General features: G+C 39.6%; 1 protein-coding gene and 1 long non-coding RNA gene across 2 annotated transcripts in view; one reads left to right on the top strand and one right to left on the bottom strand.

The window, feature by feature from the left end:
- Positions 1–21,892, bottom strand: part of grid2 (glutamate receptor, ionotropic, delta 2) — a 539,815-nt gene that overhangs the window by 239,671 nt on the left and 278,252 nt on the right. The window contains exon 3 of the mRNA XM_080893112.1: positions 1,023–1,310. Within this exon, the coding sequence (XP_080749238.1) occupies positions 1,023–1,310 (288 nt within the window). The remainder of the gene's footprint in view (positions 1–1,022; positions 1,311–21,892) is intronic.
- LOC308403567 overlaps positions 1–21,892 on the top strand; it is an 82,361-nt gene that overhangs the window by 50,372 nt on the left and 10,097 nt on the right. The window lies entirely within an intron of this gene.

The raw sequence follows: 21,892 nt of genomic DNA, 5'->3' as shown, positions 1-21,892 counted from the left end.
AAGTAAATCAACAATGAATCACCTAGGGCAGAAAGCGTATACATTGCTTTCTATGAGCTAAAGCTCTTAGTGCTGTACTTCAGTCGACCCACCAATGAATGATGTCACTGCTGGTGTTTTCCATTAGCAAGCATGATACCAAAGTATTTTTTTCTGAGTTTTAACCTATTAGAAGCTTTGCCTTAGTACCTTTATCTTCTGTATCACCTTTTGAAATGAAAGTAAAGATAGATGGTTGACCTGGAAGGAAAGCCCTACAATGACAGGCAGTCAATCTAGTGATGAGGAGGATAAATCAGACCAGAACATGCTCTTGACCCTGTGTAGACATATACTGAAAGGGTATATGGTATATGAGAGTTTGATCAAGTTTGTAACCTCAAACACAAGGAGAGGATCAACTGAGTAAAGAGATAATAGGTTTGTTGTAGACAAGGAATTGCAATGGGTGGGGTCACTAATCGTACAACTTATGCAGCCCCAACAAACATCATGCACAGATACTACAAAAAAGCAAAACAAAAAACCCCAACAACATATATATCTGCACACACACCAACAGCAAAAGAAATATTAGAAGAAAACTGACCAAGGTTGACAAATCTTTTCGGCTCTTTATAAAAGGGACACAAAGATGTTTCTGGTCTAATGATAGAATTAATGGACCAGAAAGCGTGGTCGCGAGATAAAGAAAAGTAACGCATCCACACAAACAGATGTGTCACTTGCATGAAGACACAGGTTGCCTCTTTCAGTGTGCCCTGGCACACGTATACGCATGTATACGCCTGTCTATCCATGTGTGTTTGGGCGAGAGAAGGTAAGAAAAAAGCAAAAAGGAAGTGTGTCCATTATCTTTCTCTGTAATGTACTGTTGGAGACGGCAGTTAAAGCAGATCGTCTTCATAACCTACTAAAATGTCGCGTTTGTATGTAATGGACACAGACAGACAGATAGATAGATAGATAGATAGATAGATAGATAGATAGATAGATAGATAGATAGATAGATATTTCCTTACCGAAATCAGAATCATAGAAGAGAACAAACTTCTGCCAGCTATACTCAGATACCACTTGCATGATGACCTCATTGAGATAGACAGGTGGGCGAACCATTAAGGTGTAGTCATCTGTTCCAGGGACTCGACTGGTCGGTGGGCAGGCTGAACGGGGTGTTCCCGCTGGGGAGCGCTGGATAAAGAGGTGGGGGATGTGCATGGCATCAGCTAGAGTTTGAAGGCTGCCTGCCGACATGCAGCCAATTGAACTGACCAGAGCCAGGATTCCACGGTTCATCAGCTCACAGGCTAACGGAAGGAGGGAGCAGACAAAGAAGAAAAAAAGAAGGCATATATTAGATTTCAAAGCATAGAAAAAATGTTGTACTACTTGTTTTATTCTAAGAAAAATCACCAGTGAAAGTATATGTCATACTGTTGATCCTAGGAGTCTTTGTAAAAGAGTAAGAGTGCACCAAGGCAAGGTCACCACATTGCAGAGTTAATTAAAGGGCCCGGAAAAACATTTTGGAGATTGTTTCCAAATGCACTGGACATTTATTATGAATACCAAGCTATTACAGTCATATGTTGTGTTGTCTAGAAAAAGAAAGAAGGAAGTATAATTAAACAGATATATGGTAGCAGAGTAGTAACAGTGTTGCCGTGATGTAAAACGCTATTAGAAAACATAAGGACTCATAAATATATCTATTCAAAATATGTCACTTTTGCCAGAGACTTTTTGTGCTCCGCTTCCTAAATTCTCCTCAGCAATGAGACACTTTGTGTGTGCTTACTTCACTTCTTATTCCTTCCTGTTAGGCCTCTAGTGCTATCAAATATACCTCTACCTCCTACCCTCTCAACCCACTCCCCTGTTATCTCCCTTCTTGTTCAAAACAGCCCCTCTGAGTGCTTACCTTTCAGCCCCAATCATTTCAGAGTCACAGTCTTGCAGTGATTTTTATTTTAAGTGCCTTACAGCACTGCAGAATACTATACAGTGTCCTCAGTTTGGAATCATCTGCTTTCCTGTGCCACATCCTATCTAACATTCCTCCTTCAGAATCTTTCGATTTTCACCTCCCAATCTTTCGCAACATCTTCACTCACCAGCCGCTTTCTCCATCATCTCTTGTTTACCCTCATGGTAACATAAACATTCACCTATCCTTGCTTCTTCACTCTTTTGACTCTTCACCTCTTTATTGCTTTGGTTTTTTGTTTGCCTCTCTGAAAGTCCCCAGCTTTCCCTCTCCCTTTTCCATCCCTTATCTATCCTGATCCTCATTTCATCCTCCTCTTCTGCTCCTCACTGCATCCTTTAATGTTAGCAGTGTTTATTTTACTCCTAGCTGACTAAAATCCTGTCACAGATTTACTGAGAAAAACAAAGAGCGGTGAAAGACTGTTCAAAGACAGTATAGCAACACAAACAGAGATGCAGACACACAAACTGTGAAATGGCAATGTATAAAAGCAAGTTAGCACAATCTAAAACACACACAGTCAGCCTGTGTAATGCCACAGGGAGTAATCTGTTGACACTGCAAAAATAAAGCCAAAGAAAGAAAGTGAAAAGAAAAAAAGTTTTAGAAAAAGAGAAGCTCGAGGAGACAGAATCATCGTGCTGAGAGGGCAGAATAAAGCACTGCATGTGTGCAAGTGTGTGTGTGTGTGTGTGTAACATGTGACCTATACAATATGACAATGAATACCGTGTCAGCTGGTTGCACAAAAACAACCTAATGAGTTGGATTTCAAAGTGTTCAAAGAGGTGAGGATGAAGTCTCAAATCAGGAGAAATTAGTATGTGTGCCTGTAGATTTGTGTGCATGCGTGTTTTACTGATGCATAGCGTGCTGTCTGATTAATTTCGTTTTGTAGTTTAATTCAGTTTGTTTAATTAAATCAAGTTTAATTAATTCACGTTAGTTCAAGCATCACTGGCCTTATTTATTTACGAGATGTTACAGTCACCCTAAAACCAAATTCATGTCACTCTTTATTTGTCTGAAATTATAAACAAAAAAGTTAACACAGAAGATTAAATACGTATGAGGGATGGTCTGCTCAAAAACAGTTTGACTTGAAGTTGACTGACTGGCTGAAGTTGTCACTCAAGCAGTTCCAGGACACTGATCTGATTTTATGAGCAATAACTTTAAATATATGAACGCAAACCCTTTTTGTAATTAACTGGCAAAAACATTGTTGGAAGCAATTTTCCTTTTTAGCAATAGCTGAAGGGTTTTTTCCAAAAAACCATTTCATTCTGCATTGATGTAGATGATTAATGTGTAGAAGCTAATACAGTTTCAGTCTCACTGCCCATTGTTCAAGTCCACTTTTGAGGAATTAATTAAACTCTAACAATATATGATTAAACTTCACAAACTCTCACCATGCTGCTTAGTCACAGCCTCTATTCTTAAAAATCATTGAGCCCAGAATCGATCTACCAGGAACCTAATGTTTGAGCACAGGTAAGTCCAGTCATGTCTAGTGAGCAAGTGAGCAAAGACAGTCAGATGGTCAGATCTTGTGAACCAAAGGCCAATGTTTTTTAAGAGATGAGAGAGATAAGATTTGCTTGGTCACGGCAGAAAGTGGACAGTACGAAATTAAGAGCAGCAAAAATTAAGAAAAAACAATAGAATAGAATAAAATACTATGTCAAAGGCAGTGTAAATAAAATGTTCAAATGTCTAAATGCACAGTATAAAATCTAGGAATATGCAGCTCACATGCTAGTAAATGCAGCCTGTGTTTGTGTGTCTGTGTGAAAGAGGAGGAAAGAGTATATGATGTGTGTTTGCTCAATATGATGTGGCAGTAAGGGCCTGAAAAATATCTGCACCTGGGCCTATCACAGGGTTGTTAGACCTGTGCGAGTGAGCCTACATGTCTCTGAATAGTTGAACATGTAACCCGAGTGATGAAGTCACGTCACTGGCTCCCAGTTCATTACGGAATCGCCTTTAAAATCTTTCTTTGAGTTCATAAAGCACTCAATGGTTTGGACCCTCAGTACATCTCTGACTTGCTCAGTGTCTATAACCCAACTAGACTCCTCAGGTCATCGGCTGAGGATCGTAAGACAGTTCCCAGAATTAGATCTAAGTGTGCTGAAGGTGCTTTCACTTACTGTGGTCTTCTTCTTTGGAACAAGCTGCCCGCTGACCTGAGGTCAATTGCAACTGTGTCTACATTCAAAAATAGACTTGAAACCTTTTTATTCTAAGTAGCTTACAGTTAATAACTGTGTGAGTTTGTGTGCATGTTAATTTCTATTTTTTAGTTTTTGTCGTGTTTTTTTGTTTTCTCTTATTTTTGCCATAGTTTTAATGTTTTTATTTTTCATAGCTCACGTGAAATGGATTGTGCTATTTAAATAAAACTGGCACTGAGATTGATTTTTGGGCTGAGGACATCTAGGGAAATTACTCAGTCTGTACATGTGTATTATAGCTGGCATGCTAACTAACTTTTTTTTTAACTAGCTGCATTGTTCCAGTCTAGAAACAGCACATTAGCCTAGCACGATCAAGGCTTTGGCTAATGGAAAGCTTTGCTAATCCATTAGTTATTGGGGCACTTTGGAGAATTAGTGCCCTCATCCCCTCTACATCACACATCCTTAAGTCTGTGGGGGGCTTCTAAGCATTAGCCTCATTAATACTTTTTGCTAATAACTTAAAGGGCTCGTTGGATTAACCCAACCCAAGTTTACATCACTCTGATGTAGGCAACAGTTTAATGAATGAACATGAGAAGGAGCTAGAGCTACTGGTACGATGTTAAGCTGTAGGGATGAACAATGTTTTAAGAGTAAATGATAGATCTGTATTTCAGTTCAATTCGGTTCAATCCAATCCGATTAACTTCTATTTCTAGACTGCCAAATTAAAACAATAGTTACTTCAAAGCACTTCATATTGTGAGCCATGGCGTAGGCAAAAAATAGAAAGTATTGCTATTTGGAATTCTTGACGTATCATCATGAACTACAACCACCACCAAACCACACTCACAACCCAACATCATCGCCAACCCACGCACGCAAACGCCCCACCCCTGTGTGGGCAGTGATGCATGATAAATGATGCCGGATTCAGTCTCCCTAAAACAGCTAAGACCTGACAAACAGCTATGGAGAGGTGTTCATGTGAGAGATGTAAATATCAGTCATTCCTAAACACAGGTGTCTCTCTACAACTTCAGGTGCTTGGCCATGGGGGTTTTATTAGCCTCGTCTGCTTTTCAGTACCATTGCAAAAACACACACTACATAAATCAAGTATACACTCTGTCCCATCCACTTAATGTTTATATGCAGACGTTTTTATGTTTGTATGTCAGCGTGCATTTTACATGAGTTGTTTGCAGCAGAGCATGTTATTGAGCACTGTCTCCTGCTTGTTGGTCTGTCAGAATAAATGAACTGCAAGCACTTCACCTGCGTCCAGGTGTGACCGATTCTTCTAGCTGTGTCTCTCAAAGCAGCTCTCCTTCCACCACACACTGACACACACCATACAGACTTTATCACACTGACACACTGTCCTCCAGATTCTGTGACCCAGTGTCTGAAGGATGGAAACAACAGCGAAAGACAGATGGATAGGAAGCAAGGAAATCAATACCTGAAGAGAACCAATAAACACAAGAAATTTAGAGTCTCTCTCTCCCTAAAGCACAGCCTCTGCCTCTCTGTGGAACTATTTTATGTTAAATAAGGGGAAAGTGTAGTTAACATTAGCATATTATCTCTAATATAACAGTCCTCTTAATCTATGATCTACAATGCAACAAAGATATTAAAAAAGACTGCCATTGTGTAAGGGGGAGTCTCCTCACAAATCTCCCAAGTGTCTCTATTCAGCAGCAAAAACAAAAACACCTAGCAAACAGATATTGTATTATTTATTCATTAGGTTATGATTATACTTCCAGCAACAGGGAGGACTTAGTTTGTTTTCAGCAGAAGAGTGGTTGAATGAAAAACCATGTATCCCCTGGCTGTAAGATGAGTGTGTAATCAAAAGAAAGTGGCTGGTTTGATCAGAAATTCATAGACAAATAGGAAGTCCTGCAAGCTCACAAAGCACTGTCCTAGCCAGAAGTGTATCTCTGTGTTTAGTGTGTGAGTGTGTGTTTGAATGACCTACTTGTGTCCGTATATTGTTACATGTATTGTTTGAAGGTCCACAGTTCCAAACTGCTGCCATGCACAGTGCCATACACGACTAAGCACTGAGTGGCAGGGAGAGATGCTTAGTCACAGAGCTGGCAGGCTGAAAATATGCTCTGCTCTATACTGTAAATGCCTCTGTTAGCACCTGCGTGGATGTGTGGAATCGTAGTTTGCTGATATACGCTCCTTCAGGGAATTTGCACTTGAATTAATGTGCTCAGGGGGGTAGAATGAGTAAAAGATAACGTGCCCTTTTCGACTCTGTTTCTTTAGAAATTTATCACTGTAGGTTCTTTAGACTTCTGGCACTTCCTGTTGCTGAAAATACCAGACCAATGATTTCTCACAAACACAATCTGTTCTTATTCTTGCCCCGGGTAGCCTCTCGACCGTCTACCCTGTTCCCATTAACATTTAATGGACCCCCTTTGGTCCCTTCATCTTGTCACATTTAACATCATCTATTCAGCTCTAGTCTTTGTGCCCTGGAGATGTATACATCCTCTCTTTCATCCAGGCTCTTTTTGTCTTGTCTGTAACTCTATCTGCGCTCCTCTCCTCATTTCTCTCCTCATTTCTCCCTCAGTACCCTTTACCACTATATTCATCCAGTGGCTGCATTCACTGTTATCACACTCACCAGATGAATAAGCCGTCCCCTTTTATTTCAGTATCTGTCTCACAGTTTTTTCTTCTTTTTTTATTTGCAATGAAATTCCTAACATGCCACTTTTCCTACATTCCCTCTTCTCTTATTTTTGCAAAATAACCCTTAATTTCACTCCACTCATCCTTCCACCTTGCTCTCTTTTGTAACTCCTCTACTCTTCTCCTGCCTCTCACAAATTCAACTTGAAGTGAACTGTATAATGAACCCAGATTTTAGTTCCTAGTTTTTATGAGGATGCCAGATAAGTGCCTCTTTACCACAGCCGTGCTCTATTTTCTTTTTCCTCTCATTTGGTCTAAAAACTAATTCCTTTACTTTGTTTTCCATTACCTGAAACATGTACAGGAGATAATTGTGGGAAGTTTTTTTTTTTTGTTCCTTTTCTCCATTCATCCACTCATCAATCCAGCAACTCAATTGTTCTTTAAATCCAATTAAAATGCACCCCATGCCCTTCTTCTCTAGTGGCTACTTCATCCCCTGTTAAAATTCACCACTCTTCTTTCAGCATCTACCACCTATGTGATTTCCATTGAATTAGCATAACTTTCAGTTTTCAGCAAATAGTAATCCTCAAAAATCCATTTGTCTTATGTCAACCCACAGTCAAGAGTGATTTCTTTTAGACAATATCTACACAAGGAAAAAAGACACAGTGCGAAATGTGATACTTGCTCGCTATTTGATGCTTCTCAGTGCCTGCCAGTGAATTAATTTTTATTGTGTGTTATTGTGTGTGTGTGTGTGTGTGTGTGTGCTCACAAGAGTATAATTAAACAGATATATGGTAGCAGAGTAGTAACAGTGTTGCCGTGATGTAAAACGCTATTAGAAAACATAAGGACTCATAAATATATCTATTCAAAATATGTCACTTTTGCCAGAGACTTTTTGTGCTCCGCTTCCTAAATTCTCCTCAGCAATGAGACACTTTGTGTGTGCTTACTTCACTTCTTATTCCTTCCTGTTAGGCCTCTAGTGCTATCAAATATACCTCTACCTCCTACCCTCTCAACCCACTCCCCTGTTATCTCCCTTCTTGTTCAAAACAGCCCCTCTGAGTGCTTACCTTTCAGCCCCAATCATTTCAGAGTCACAGTCTTGCAGTGATTTTTATTTTAAGTGCCTTACAGCACTGCAGAATACTATACAGTGTCCTCAGTTTGGAATCATCTGCTTTCCTGTGCCACATCCTATCTAACATTCCTCCTTCAGAATCTTTCGATTTTCACCTCCCAATCTTTCGCAACATCTTCACTCACCAGCCGCTTTCTCCATCATCTCTTGTTTACCCTCATGGTAACATAAACATTCACCTATCCTTGCTTCTTCACTCTTTTGACTCTTCACCTCTTTATTGCTTTGGTTTTTTGTTTGCCTCTCTGAAAGTCCCCAGCTTTCCCTCTCCCTTTTCCATCCCTTATCTATCCTGATCCTCATTTCATCCTCCTCTTCTGCTCCTCACTGCATCCTTTAATGTTAGCAGTGTTTATTTTACTCCTAGCTGACTAAAATCCTGTCACAGATTTACTGTGTGTGTGTGCTCACAAGAGAAAGTACAGAATCAAAATAAACTATGGGCATATGTGGTGTGGGTATAGTGGCCCATGGGTTGACAGTTTATCCTTTTTCTCATCTCTTCTTTCCTTTGGCTATTCGCTCATCCACCCTCAATCCATTCAGACAAACCTGACGCCATATATATCTTTGTGCCCCGGCTCAATCTATTGTAAAGTCAAGGAGATGAACGTGTCCCCTGGGAAAATCCACAGCTCTTCTGTTTACAGCCTTTGGGCTTTTACTGCTATTACTTCGCTAGGACAGATGTGTGTCGTTTTCTTTTTTCCCCAACACTTCCTTAATCTAGTGGATCTATCATGTGAACATGTAGGGGGAAAGGTTTTTTTTTTCATATTACTATTATTTTTAAATGTGTAATACGCTTGTACACAATCATTACTCTCCGAAAGTGAAACGTTTCACTGGAAAGAAAGAAAGTGAAACGTTTCACTGGAAAGAAAGAAAAAAAGAAAGTCTGATCAGATTTTGACAAAATAGCTACAGGAACTGCATTTCAATCAGTTCACTTTGTCATCATTTGGCAATAACTGGCATGAGATGGGGAGCTTGGGTATGTTCATTTACCTGTAACAGATTGACCCAATCCAGAACTGTATTATTTATAGGAAACAAGATTTTCTGATTTCTGAGTGGGTGAATATGTGTCTCTTTGGTATTTTACACACGGATTGCGCAAACAGGCTGATCTGATGGTGTTTATCTAACACATTAGTGACATACTGTATATCAAACAAAATATTTAGCAGTGTTTACACCATTTACCAGTAAGGGATTTCCCAATGCTATTGGTGCCTTTCCCTGTGCCTGAGCCAGCATGAAAAAACTTAATTATCTGCAGCTGTGTACATAGATTTGGAAGACAGTAAATACATTGATGAATCGTGAGAGCAACATTAGCAAACGAGTAGAAAAGGAGAATTAAAAATAAATGGGAGGACAAATGAAAAGCTGGATTGAGATGTTTTCAAAGCATGCATTACAGTAAAAAGCTCAGGGAAATAAAGTAGGTATCAAGGCTTGTTGAGTAAGACGGAGACAAATGCAAATCATAGGGCAGTAAAGGGAGATGGTGAAGGTGATGAAAGGAAGGAGGGAACCGCAGAGAGATGAAATATGGAGAACTCCATAATGATACAAGACTCTATCAGAGTTACTTCAGTAAGAAAGAAAGGGATTGCATACCCACAGATGGAGATATTATAGGAAACGACAGAGAGCAGTTAATAAAAATGTGAAGGGAAGGGTTGATTGATTATCCAAAATTCATTAATTGAGCACTTCAGTTTCATAAAAAAGTCATTAAGAAAAAGATATCAAGATCCTTTAAAACCAGAGACAATACCTTATTTTTTGATTAATATATTTATAATTAAGCCATTTGCTAATTGCCTAAAATAATAGAAAATTAATGGAAGTGAAGGTAGATAGCTGCCTTGTTTAAATGTGCTCAAAATTAGCTACATCTTTGCATATCTTCAGTAGCTACTTAGTTTGCTAAAGTGAAAAGAAAGAGAGGTAAAGGGTGGGTGGACTGTGATGAAGGGATCAGAGTATAGAGGTATCTGTAGGTGTCTAAGTAACCACTGCTAATGCTGATGATCCCATCGAACAATGATATGATATTTATTTCTATAGGTGTTAAACACAACAAATAGAGAAAGAAAGGATGGATCTCTCCAGCATCCATAAGCAATACAGTGAGTCAGTTGGGGTGACATACACTCACACGCAAATGCGCACTGACAGAGTAACTGTATACTAGCTGACCATAGCTGCTTGTATCATGCCTAAAAATCCTGGTACTGGCAACAAGACTGTGTAGGGATCTGTAGCCCCTTTCTTCCAGGCACCCATCCAGTGCAACATGCCAGCAAGTGTCTTGTGTTCTTCCACCTCCTTACTGTCTTTTCCAAGCAGCAGTAGTCAGTACAGCATCAACTATTCTCTTTTCTGGCTCTCTAATATTGCAATGACATTTCAAACTTAGACAAAATAGCAGCTATACCATTTTTCAACCCAAAAGGTGAAATGAGTTCCCAGAAGGATCTTATATCATTCTTGCTTATTTGATTATTCACTGGAGTGCTTTGCACCATGTGATGCATAGCCCACGTAGCACCTATGTTTCTTTGTCTGGCTGTGCAGTCTTTGCCTACGGCAATGACAGTTTATATAACTAATTTAAACTTTTTGTTGGAAAAATCGTACAGTGTCAAGTTTGAAGTTATCAAAGACAAAGTAAATTAGAAGATACAAGAAAACAATAAATCAAGCATATGGTCAACAACGCCAAAATAAACTTGATCAGTTTTTTTTTCTACATGGATTTATATTTCCCCCCAGTAGTGCAATCAGCCTAGAAGAACAAAAAAAAAAAAATACACTGATTAGACATAACTTGCAAAACACAAAGAAATTAATAACACTGATTATCCTACCTACAACTACACAACTCAGTCTAACAACAGTTTGTGATATAGTCACAAGGTTTAATCTACTGGAGTGTGATTTTGGACACCAATTTTCTTTCTTTTTTATTCCTCGAGTCTTTGGCATGAATTTCCCAACATTATTTTATGTCCTTGAACAGAATTTTTCAACACTCAGCTCTTACATGTGCTGATCAAGATGCAAGAAAAAGTCTGGTAGTTGTGAGCGATGGTGGTGGAGTAGGCTGTCTTGACTTTCATCCTGGAGACTCAAGTTTTGAATCATACACCTCACAGCTTTTTCACATATTTTTTTAAAATATGTTATTAATTGCAAATATCATTTGGTTAACGTAATGCATTACAAATTTGTGGCTTACGCTTTAGGTTAAAATACAGCTTGCCATGTCTTTTAAAACTTTGTTTTCCTGGTTGTCATGGTGACATATCCCTCGACAAAAATACTATTCCTGACGCGAAATATGCTCCCTATTATAATTCATTACCTATAAATTCACTCTCACTGACATGAAAATTTTAACAATTCATGTCCAGTTTTTGAGAGTACTCCTCAAAACTGCTGAGAGGCCAGGCTGAAATACAAGGAGCACCAACAGTTTCAAAGGGAGGTACTCATATACACAAATATGCATATGCAGCTGGTACTCAAATCCTCAGGCTTCCCTGTTACATGCTCACACACATTGCATTTTTGTGTTTCTGGAGAAGTAGATGTAATTAGGAAGCCTTAGACATACTTGGAACAGAAGGTTTAAGTCATAGCCATATACTGTATATTCAAACTGAATGTACAGTAGCTCCTTCACACTTGAGATAAAATTGGCATCGATAAGAGATCAGACAGAGACAAGGGCCATGTGGTGAAAAGGTTATGTGGGTTTATAACAGTACTCAACCTTCCAATGATGAAAAGAGAGAGGGAAAATGAGAGGGCTTTGAAGTGCTAGTACCTAGCTAAAGGCTATATTCACCTTTTATTTTACAGATGATCTCGATGGAGGAAGGGAGGGGAGGGGAAGGAAAGAAAACTGACAGAGAAGTGTATATGTGAGAGAGTGAGGGGGGGGGGGGGAAGAGAGGCTAATAGATCCTAGCACATATGAGGTTATGGCAAAGACTGAGAAACACATAAATAGAGATGTGAAGAGACAGAGAAAGAGGAATTGGAGAACAAAGACAGCAAAAGATACAGCTCGGAGAAAAATAGAGATTCAAGTGCAGCGGCACCGGATTACTGACAGATCCAGAGGAGCGAGAGAGAGAGAGAAGAGTTTGTGCTCCATATGATGGTTTCCCATTGTATTTGGATACAGTTGCACACACTGTCAAACACTTAAAACAAAGCATATGGAACTGAAGTAAATAAACTCTACACTGGAAAATAGGCAATAGAGCAGTTTTTTGGGCTTCTGCATAGAAATCATGAGAAGAAAAAAATGGACTACTGTGAGGTAAGAAAGGTAAACTGCAGACATCCAGTCAAAAAAAGACACCAACATTTCCAATCTTCACTCCACTGCAGTGTTTTTCTAAACTACAGCGGAACAACATATCTAGTCCAACAAATATCTTGATATCTACTAATACAAACTGAAACGCACAATAACTGGTGGAATAAACCCTATGTATACACAGTGTCCCAGAAAATCTAATTGAGATAAATATACAAGAGCTACACTGCAGCCAAAGCCATGCCATCCTTTCTTTGTCATTCTCCCCCACTGTATTTCTCTCTCCCATTCCCCTGACAGGATGCTTGATAACTCTTATGTTGCTGTAACAAGAATGAATGAGTTCAGAGGGAGGAAACAGTGCGTGCACGTGAGCATGAGTTTGCTGGTTTTTGTGTGTGATCGCTTATGCCACTGCATGCTTGTTCCCAGGAATTTCTTTATATTGGTGTGTTTGTGTGCATCGCTGCTCATATACTGTGGACACCGTGTGTATGACGTGCGTGCACCACATGACAGATGGCAGGCCCCCTGTGAAGGCCTAGAGAGAAGCCAGGAGCAAGGGACTGATGTATTTCAAGTTGAAAAGCGACAGCAGAATCTGTTCAAAGTACTCAGTAAAGCCCCTTCTGCTGTCACTCTGTTGATCCATAATTGAATGAGGAAATGTTTATAGTCAATCACACAGCGTGAAAACATTAACAAACAGACATGCTTTGTGATTTTTGGGGTCCTCCACTGTAGTTGTGTTTGATAAATATAGATTTTTTTTAAAGCAGCCCTCTACTTTATCCTTTAACGATTGCAATGTAAAATTGTGATCATGACTGCAATAACTGCTTTAAAAAAAAGAAATAAATCTTGCACAAACTGCCACGTTTAGTCTGTCAAGGCCTTGATCTGAGCCATTTTTTCCCACTCTCTCTAGATAATGCAATATAGAAAACATGGCACAAATATTTCACTCTCAAAAAGACGCTGACCTTGATTGTCAGAGTTAAATGAGTGGCGTAAGGGACATGTATGCATGTGCACTTGTGTGCTAGTATTAGGTAGGGGGTACCGGTGTCTGGTGCCATTATGGCACAGGTTCTGACATAAACGGTAGTAACCAGACTGTAAAGCAGCGCACATTTCGGTGCTTTTTTTTTTTTCTTGAGATGTCATACACTTTGGATTCCAGCCAATCATTTTACCTTTGCAAGCATAGTAGGCGGGCCCAGGTACGCACGTTCTTTTAGAGCAGAGCTACAGATTAAAAATGCCCAAGGAGAAGCGGTCAAAGTCTGGCTGTACTTCACAGCAAAAGATGCAAACTCAGCAGCCTGCAACAAGTGCTTTAACCCTAGAACACTATCGCTGGGTGATTTACACCCGAGAAAATACATTTACATGATTTCTCTCTCCTGCAGCTGTTTGCGTGTCGAGGAGCCTGTGCCATCACCAGGGAAGTCTCAAATGTCCCAGGAATGGGTGGGCCAAAGACCAGCTTTCCAGAGTCATTATTTTGTTTTAGGAGTTTTATTTTTCATTTTGTTAGACATGGCACAGTTGAAAGTAAAAGAAGACCAATCTAATTTGTCATGTGTTGTCATATTTTGATATATTTGATTACTTTTCATTGGTTATATTATATCGGGTAAAAATCACCCGGCATTAGTGATCGTGTTACTATTTATAGCGATAGTGTTCTAGGGTCAAGCTGATACTGTGCAAAGGAGGTAACACCTCGAATCTGATGAAACACCTGGCGACGTATAGCATTTTGTTAGAAGCCGAGAAATGCGCCGTATTTGATAGCTTGCTGCGAGACCTCACACCGCGCACATCTACTGCGCGTGGGTTGCCTGTTATCTGACCCGGAGTTAGCAACATCCCCCAAGAACCCAAAGAGGAGAGTCCTGGCCCCTAGCCCTGCCAGTGTAGCAGAAATGATGACGGATGATGATGGCAGCAGCAGCCGTTCTTCCCTGCGTGAGTAGCTTAATGTTGTTCGTGTGTAATTTACGTTGAGTAGGCTAACCACGTTATTACATTAATGCATGTAAGGTGAACTAGCAAACACCGTCGCAGTTACATGCGGCTGTCTTCTTGTTTGATGGCAGATACTCCCTTCACCCTGGCCAAAAAAGTTAAAATGACCAAAGAAAAAGTGGAAAACAGCTAAACATGAGAGGTTTTTGGACAAAGTTTGTGTTTTTTCCATTGATTAAGCACCGGCACCATTTCAAAAGTACCAGTTTGGTACTGGTATCGGATAAAACCTAAATGATACCCATCCCTAGTATTAGGTAGACTGTCAATGCAAGAATATGACAGAAAAGTCTTATTTAACTTTGAACATAATAAGACAACTACTAAAATTTACTTTGGGTGTCTGGAGCTAAAACATATAGAGCGTGTAGTGGATTACATAAAAGTTTATGTGAGTAAACTGTTTGTTTGCTTATTTTTTAATATATACCATACCAGTAACACCTACATCATCATCAAAACTGCCATCATCACCACAGTGTGTGGAGTGACCGTATTTGTCATGTATTTAATCCAAATTCTACTTTTTTTTTTGTCTTTTCGTATTTTGTTTTTGGAGATGCTTTCACGAAGGTGGAACTTCTGCTTTCTGTTTACTCAAAGCAAAGATGAAAACCAGCCCAACGATTCTACTTTAGAAACATGAACAGGGAGAAATGGAGGCTAGACGCTTTCCTGCCCATCACTGCCTGTTGTTGCCTGTTGAAGTTGAAGGTCTGGCTGCTAAGCTGGGGTCAACATGCATTCAGCTTTAAAATCAGCCTGGGTTGTTGCCTAGCTTTGTATTTGCATGTTGTCTGTACAGATCCTTGCAAAGCACCAAACTTGTGTTACCATTATAATGTGGTTGTTTCCACTTTACCATCGCGCTACCACAGCCTGTTGTTGTCAACTTTAGGCTTATTTGCGATTCTTGAAGGAAGGAGATGTTTTCTGTTTACCTCTCGGGCTGGTGGGGTATTGTCATCACCTCACCAGATAGGTGAGCAGGCAATGTGGACACCCAAGTTTGAAATCACCTAGGATTTTGAAATTGAATTTCCTCTCACACCCTCAACATGGCAGATGGGTGCCCATCACTGAGGCTGCTGCTTCCAGAGGACCCTTCTAGTTTAAAGGGAGTTCGTTCTCCCCACTGTCACTAAGCGCTTGCTCAAAGAGGATCATCTTAGGGTTGGGGTCATTGCAGTCTGATATATTAGGGTTTTTACCTTATAATATAAAGCATCCTGAGAAACCTGTTGCTGTCCACTGGTGCTATATGAATAGAATAAAATTAAATAAACTTGATTAACAGGATATGAATATCATATTTACTATTTTTGACACCATGGGTTTATATCTGCAATGCAATCTTTAAAATGTCATTTTAGTTTTTATTATAACTTATTATTTTATTTTGAATTCAATTTAATTAAATATGCAAAAAGAGACCCTAATGCCCTCTTTGACCAGTTAAGCAGAATGAAAATAATTTATATAAAACTATTTATAGCTACATTATTAAGCAATGCTGAAGTTGTGTGTGAATGTGTGTGAGAGAGAAAGATTGCTTTTGTTAATTGCTTTGCGTTCATAGCATATTCGTAATTAAGCAATCAATGTCCTTCTCTATTTTCCCAGTTGCTGTTCACTTCAACAAGCAACAAGGAAAGATTTTTTTATAAAGTACATAAACAATATAGGTGTAAAACTCATAGCGTAACTGAAATGGCTCTCAATTCTCTTCTGACAGAGGAATGTTCTACTAAGACAACATTTCTAATCAAAGTTTTAGACTCAAAGTCAATTAGTTTTCATCAGGGGGGTCACACAAACAACCACTCAACAATGTGCCGCTCATTAAAGCAATCAGTGTTTTGGTAAACACATCAAATTCAAATTAATTTTTAAGAAATGAAGCACCAAAAAAAAGACATTTGCTGTTGTCTGTGTGTACACAGTATGGTGGATGTAGGCCTTTTTCATTTCATTTTTAATGAGACTTTGCTATCCTTATGAGATGCAATTACAATGTTTGTCACTAATTGGCATGTGTGTGTTTGTGTGTCAGTGTATGAGTATCCATTTGTGTTTCTAGCTGTCTGAATCTCAGTGGTGGTTTGTCTGTTGTCCCGTTTCCACCCGGCTGTTTGTGCCACTCGACAGCACAGCGCTAAAAGCTGTTATTGCTGTCATTGTGTTGAAGCGGTTTGCATCTCCTGCTGTCATACCCAGATACTGTTATCTAAGGAACAAGTATCTGTCTGTTGGAACTCCAAACCTGTGAAAACGGTGATGTTACTCAGGAGTGAATGACTATTATTCAAGATCAATTTTCACAACAGATTTGCCCATTGGTTGGTTCTTAGAGAACACATAATTTAATAGGCAGATCCCTACCAATATCATGTGGAAATTTCAGGACTTCCAATATAGATACGTACTAGCATTATATTGGCTTAAAATGAGGGATATGTGCGATATGTGGACTACTTACTGCTGTGCATGTTGAATTGGGAAAATAAATAAATAAAAACACTTCTTTGTAGCCAAACCCACCCCCAACTTCACAAGTTGTACTTTGAAGGAAGTATTACTATATTTATTTCATTCTGAAGGTACGTGTTAGAGCACAAAAATACATTTCTAATTCTAATCTAAACTTCAAAGCTACAACATACAATAGATAGACAAATGTATTAGCATTATCACCTCTTCACTTTTTAAATCAGGTGTTTTCAGTCCCACTGCCAAATGTGTATAAAATTAAAGTAAAGTTAAGGGTGGGGGGGGGGGGGGGGTTGTTAAGGTGCATATTGCATCAAAATTGCCAACACTCTGCTGACTCAGTAACTGCAGAGTTGTTGAGAATGCATCAAGACACACATTTATTATTCATGTATATATATAATTGTGTGGCATTAAATGTAAAAACAATAACCTACTCTATGTAAAGTATATTTTTCACAAAACTTGCTTGGCTTGTTCATCTGTTTATTCTTGCCTCAAGCACTTTTCACAGGAAAAATCAGAGCAAATTACTTTGTTGTTTCCAAAATAGTAAATATGGAGTGTCTACATGTACTTCCTGTGGGTTCAGAGTCACACATAATAATTTAGGCTGACAATTATTTCTTATTCCCAGTGCTTTCATTCCTGTAACAGCTTTTGCCTTTATCTGACCTTTGTGGATTGACATTGTCTCTCCCTCTGCTGTCGGATCACTTCTCCCTTTTGCCTCCCACTCCTGCTCACTGGTTTCCTCTCTGTTTCTTCTCCCTCCGCTTCATCTCATGCTGCTGTGTTCTGTTTTTCTCTCTTCTCACTCCCTACCACCTGTCTGTCCCCTCCCTTAAATCTCGCCTCTATAATCTCTCTCCCACTCACTCCCCTTTCCTGCCCCGCTCTGTGCAGAAACCAGACGGATGCTAAGGTTTAATGCTTTAATTTGGCTGGCTGTCAGCCCTTCAATCTCTTTGATACTTGTACACCTAGTCCCCTCGAAGACACTGTGATCCAATTTGGACGAGCTGGCATCCGCTCAGACAGAGAAGGCCCGGAGTTTATACTCTGTGCTATTTCTGTGAGTTGACATGTTTGTAAGGGTGCATGTTTATATTTATTTCACAGCATGGGTTTGTAGTTTCATTAGAGGGAGGGCAAAGACAAAAAGAAAAAAAGATGATTTATCATTTAGAAGCATGACATGTCTATTGATACACACAGACAGACACACACACACACACACACACACACACACACACACACACACACACACACACACACACACACACACACACACACACACACACACACACAAGCTCTTACATAAACCTATTTCCCCTTTTAATTAATACTTGGAGTTTCATGAGGGTGAACTGCTGACTAGAGGAGCATGTACAACCTTTAAGAAACATGAAGAGTAAGCTATATGACGTGTTTGAGCATCATCCTGTTCTATACTCATCTTGTGCTCATCACTTTTGAAGAGGAGTAATTTGTTATTAGCACATGGAGCTGAGACAGCTACCAGTAATAGCCATTCAATCGAATCAGCTCTTATAATTGCTTTTAAAAGTTGAGGACTCCCTGCGATGACACACGGACTGGTTTCTAATCATCTGAGAGTTGAATCCAGGCCAGTGTGTAAGAGGAAGTTATTGTTCTTTTACAAGAGGTGTAAATTTTCAAGATGCTGATTTAATAATAATTATTATGCCACACGCCCAAATATAAATACAAAAGAGAATTAAAAAAAAAAAAAACATATCTAATGACAGACACAGTTAGCATATTATCCAAAAGTTATTATGGACACTCTTATTACTGCTTGTTTTGGGGGGGGTTTCTGAGCAACTAAACAACTGTAACAGGTGTCTTTATCTTTCTGGTACACTTCCTAAAAAACCCTAGTGACATCTGATCCAAGAGTGTAATACACTGCCATAAGGAAAACTGTAGACTTTATGTACTGACTATAAATAGATGAATGGTTAGATTAACTACAAACAGCTGTGTGTTGTAATACTGGAAAGAATAACTCATTAACCCAAATGAAAGGTCTTAATGAAATAAAAACTGAGTTTGGTGTTGATTTAAAACACAGACAGTGTGTGATTTTAATTATGCTGCAAGCCTAAATAAAATGTAAGTAATATGGAATGACTATGTTCTCATCTTCCAGTAATCACAATAATAAAAAGCACCCGTGTTTGCACTGAGAATATTGGTGGGAAAATACAGCCTCAATCCAAAGTTACACATAGGATCTTTGTTAAAAGATGCACAACCTGGAACAAGCAAACAGGGAAGAAAATGGAATACTTGCCAGTATCACAGGTAGGATTTATCTCGATAGATACCCCTTAATGAAAATCTGTGTCTTCCAAATTCCCTCAGGGCTCAACTATCCACTGTGATCTGAACCAAAAGATATTACCTTGTGTCTGATTAAACAGGGATGAGGGAGAGAGAGATTCTGTTTATGTGCTTACCAGTATATTCTTTTCACCAGGCACCTGTGGCAGCCAATGCTCCCCCCCATTCTAATCAATTTTTATTAAACCTAGATTTTCATTATATGCCTGTGTTCATAGAAAAGGTACTTCCTAAACTGCCACAGCTTGTTGACCATAAAAAAGAAAAAAGAACTTTTTTAAAACATATGATTCATTTCTTTAATGTTTCTGTTTCCTGACTGAATGAAGTTTTAGGCTTATTAGAGCTGGCATATATTTTAAGTCCCTGTGTTGTTTTCCTGAATATGATAGCAGAAAAACAACTTTTCTCTTTTAGATTTAGACAAGGTGGGAAGCGTACGATAATAGAGCAGACCAAAAGAAAGAAATGCTGCCAGAATACTAAAATAAGAGTAAGCTTAGTTTGAACAAATGACAACAACCAAATGCATTACCCACAAAAAGGAACAAGTTTTTACCTTTTATGGAAAAAAAGAAGTACTGGGTCATACCTCTTAACACCTTTATAGGTTGTTTAAGGTTGTCATATGAAGGAGTTAATTTGAAGATGCCACAAGTAATTTATTACTTTTTAAAGTAACAAGTAATGTGTAGTACATACTTTCAGTATCGCACAGTACCTTTAAAGTGTTACTTTTACAGCAAGCAGTACTTACTTGTCAGTCCCACCCAAAGAGACATCTGGCACTGAAGAATGAAGGCAAGCAACTGTTACCAGACAAAGAGGAAGATTTAAATGGGTACATGTGCTCTGTTTAGTAAAACTCATTATAGAATAGTAAACTGCTATATTTTCTCAAGAGATCATAACTATTTGGTCAATTCTGATGTGTTTAGTAACTATCATATTTTTGTATACCTCATTCTACACTTTTGTATATCTTATATTTGTCTTGTATATCTTTTGGTGTGCTGAATCATTTATACAAGATTAAATCTGACTGAATGCAAATTATCATATTGAAAATTATATGCTGTTTTTGATTTCTCAAATAGAAAAAAAACCCAAACACACACACACACACACACACACACACACACACACACACACACACACACACATATACACTCAACAAAAATATAAACGCAACACTTTTGTTACTGCTCCCATTCCCCATGGGATGGACGTAGAGACCTAAAATTCATTCCAGATACACAATATAACCATCCCTCCCAAACAGTGGTCACAAATCAGTCCAAATGTGTGGTAGTGGGCACATCTGCTATATTGAGATAATCCATCCCACCTCACAGGTGTGCCACATCAGGATGCTGATCTGACATCATGAGTAGTGCACAGGTGTACCTCAGACTGCCCACAACAAAAGGCCACCCTGGAATGTGCAGTTTTTTGCGCTATTGGGGGTCTGGGGTCCCAGAACCGGTCAGTATCTGGTGTGACCACCATTTGCCTCATGCAGTGCAACACATCGTCGCATAGAGTCTATCAGATTGTCAATTGTGGCCTGTGGAATGTTGGTCCACTCCACTTCAATGGCTGTGCGAGGTTGTTGGATATTCGTGGGAACTGGTACACGCTGTCGTATACGCCGGTCAAGCACATCCCGAACATGCTCAATGGGTGACATGTCCAGTGAGTATGCTGGCCATGCAAGAACTGGGACATTCTCAGCTGCCATCTGCCCTGAACAATGTGAACCATGATTCATCTGTGAAGCGCACACCTCTCCAACGTGCCAGACGCCATCGAATGTGAGCATTTGCCCACACAAGTCTGTTACGGCGACGAGCTGGAGTCAGGTCAAGACCCCGATGAGGACGACGGGCATGCAGTTGAGCGTCCCTGAGACGGTTTCTGACAGTTTGTGCAGAAATTGTTTGGTTGTGCAAACCAATTGTTCCAGCAGCTGTCTGGGTGGCTGGTCTCAGACGATCTTGGAGGTGAACCTGCTGGATGTGGAGGTCCTGGGCTGGTGTGGTTACACGAGGTCTGCGGTTGTGAGGCCGGTTGGATGTGCTGCCATATTCTCTGAAACGCCTGTGGAGACGGCTTATGGTTGAGGAATGAACATTCAATGCACGGGCGACAGATCTGGTTGACATTCCTGCTGTCAGCATGCCAATTGCACGCTCCCTCATTGCTTGTGGCATCTGTGGCATTTTGCTGTGAGACAAAACTGCACATTCCAGGGTGGCCTTTTGTTGTGGGCAGTCTGAGGTACACCTGTGCACTACTCATGATGTCAGATCAGCATCCTGATGTGGCACACCTGTGAGGTGGGATGGATTATCTCAATATAGCAGATGTGCCCACTACCACACATTTGGACTGATTTGTGACCACTGTTTGGGAGGGATGGTTATATTGTGTATCTGGAATGAATTTTAGGTCTCTACGTCCATCCCATGGGGAATGGGAGCAGTAACAAAGGTGTTGCGTTTATATTTTTGTTGAGTGTATATACATATACATATACATATTAGAGATGGACCGATCAGATATTACGTATCGGTATCGGTCCGATACTGACCTAAATTACTGGATCGGATATCGGAGAAAAATAAAAAATGTAATCCGATCCA

The sequence above is a fragment of the Rhamphochromis sp. 'chilingali' genome (genome assembly GCF_963969265.1).
Source record: "Rhamphochromis sp. 'chilingali' genome assembly, chromosome: 10".
NCBI lineage: Eukaryota > Metazoa > Chordata > Actinopteri > Cichliformes > Cichlidae > Rhamphochromis > Rhamphochromis sp. 'chilingali'.
Note: the sequence above shows the minus strand (reverse complement) of the source record. Positions and strands in the feature narration are given on the sequence as shown.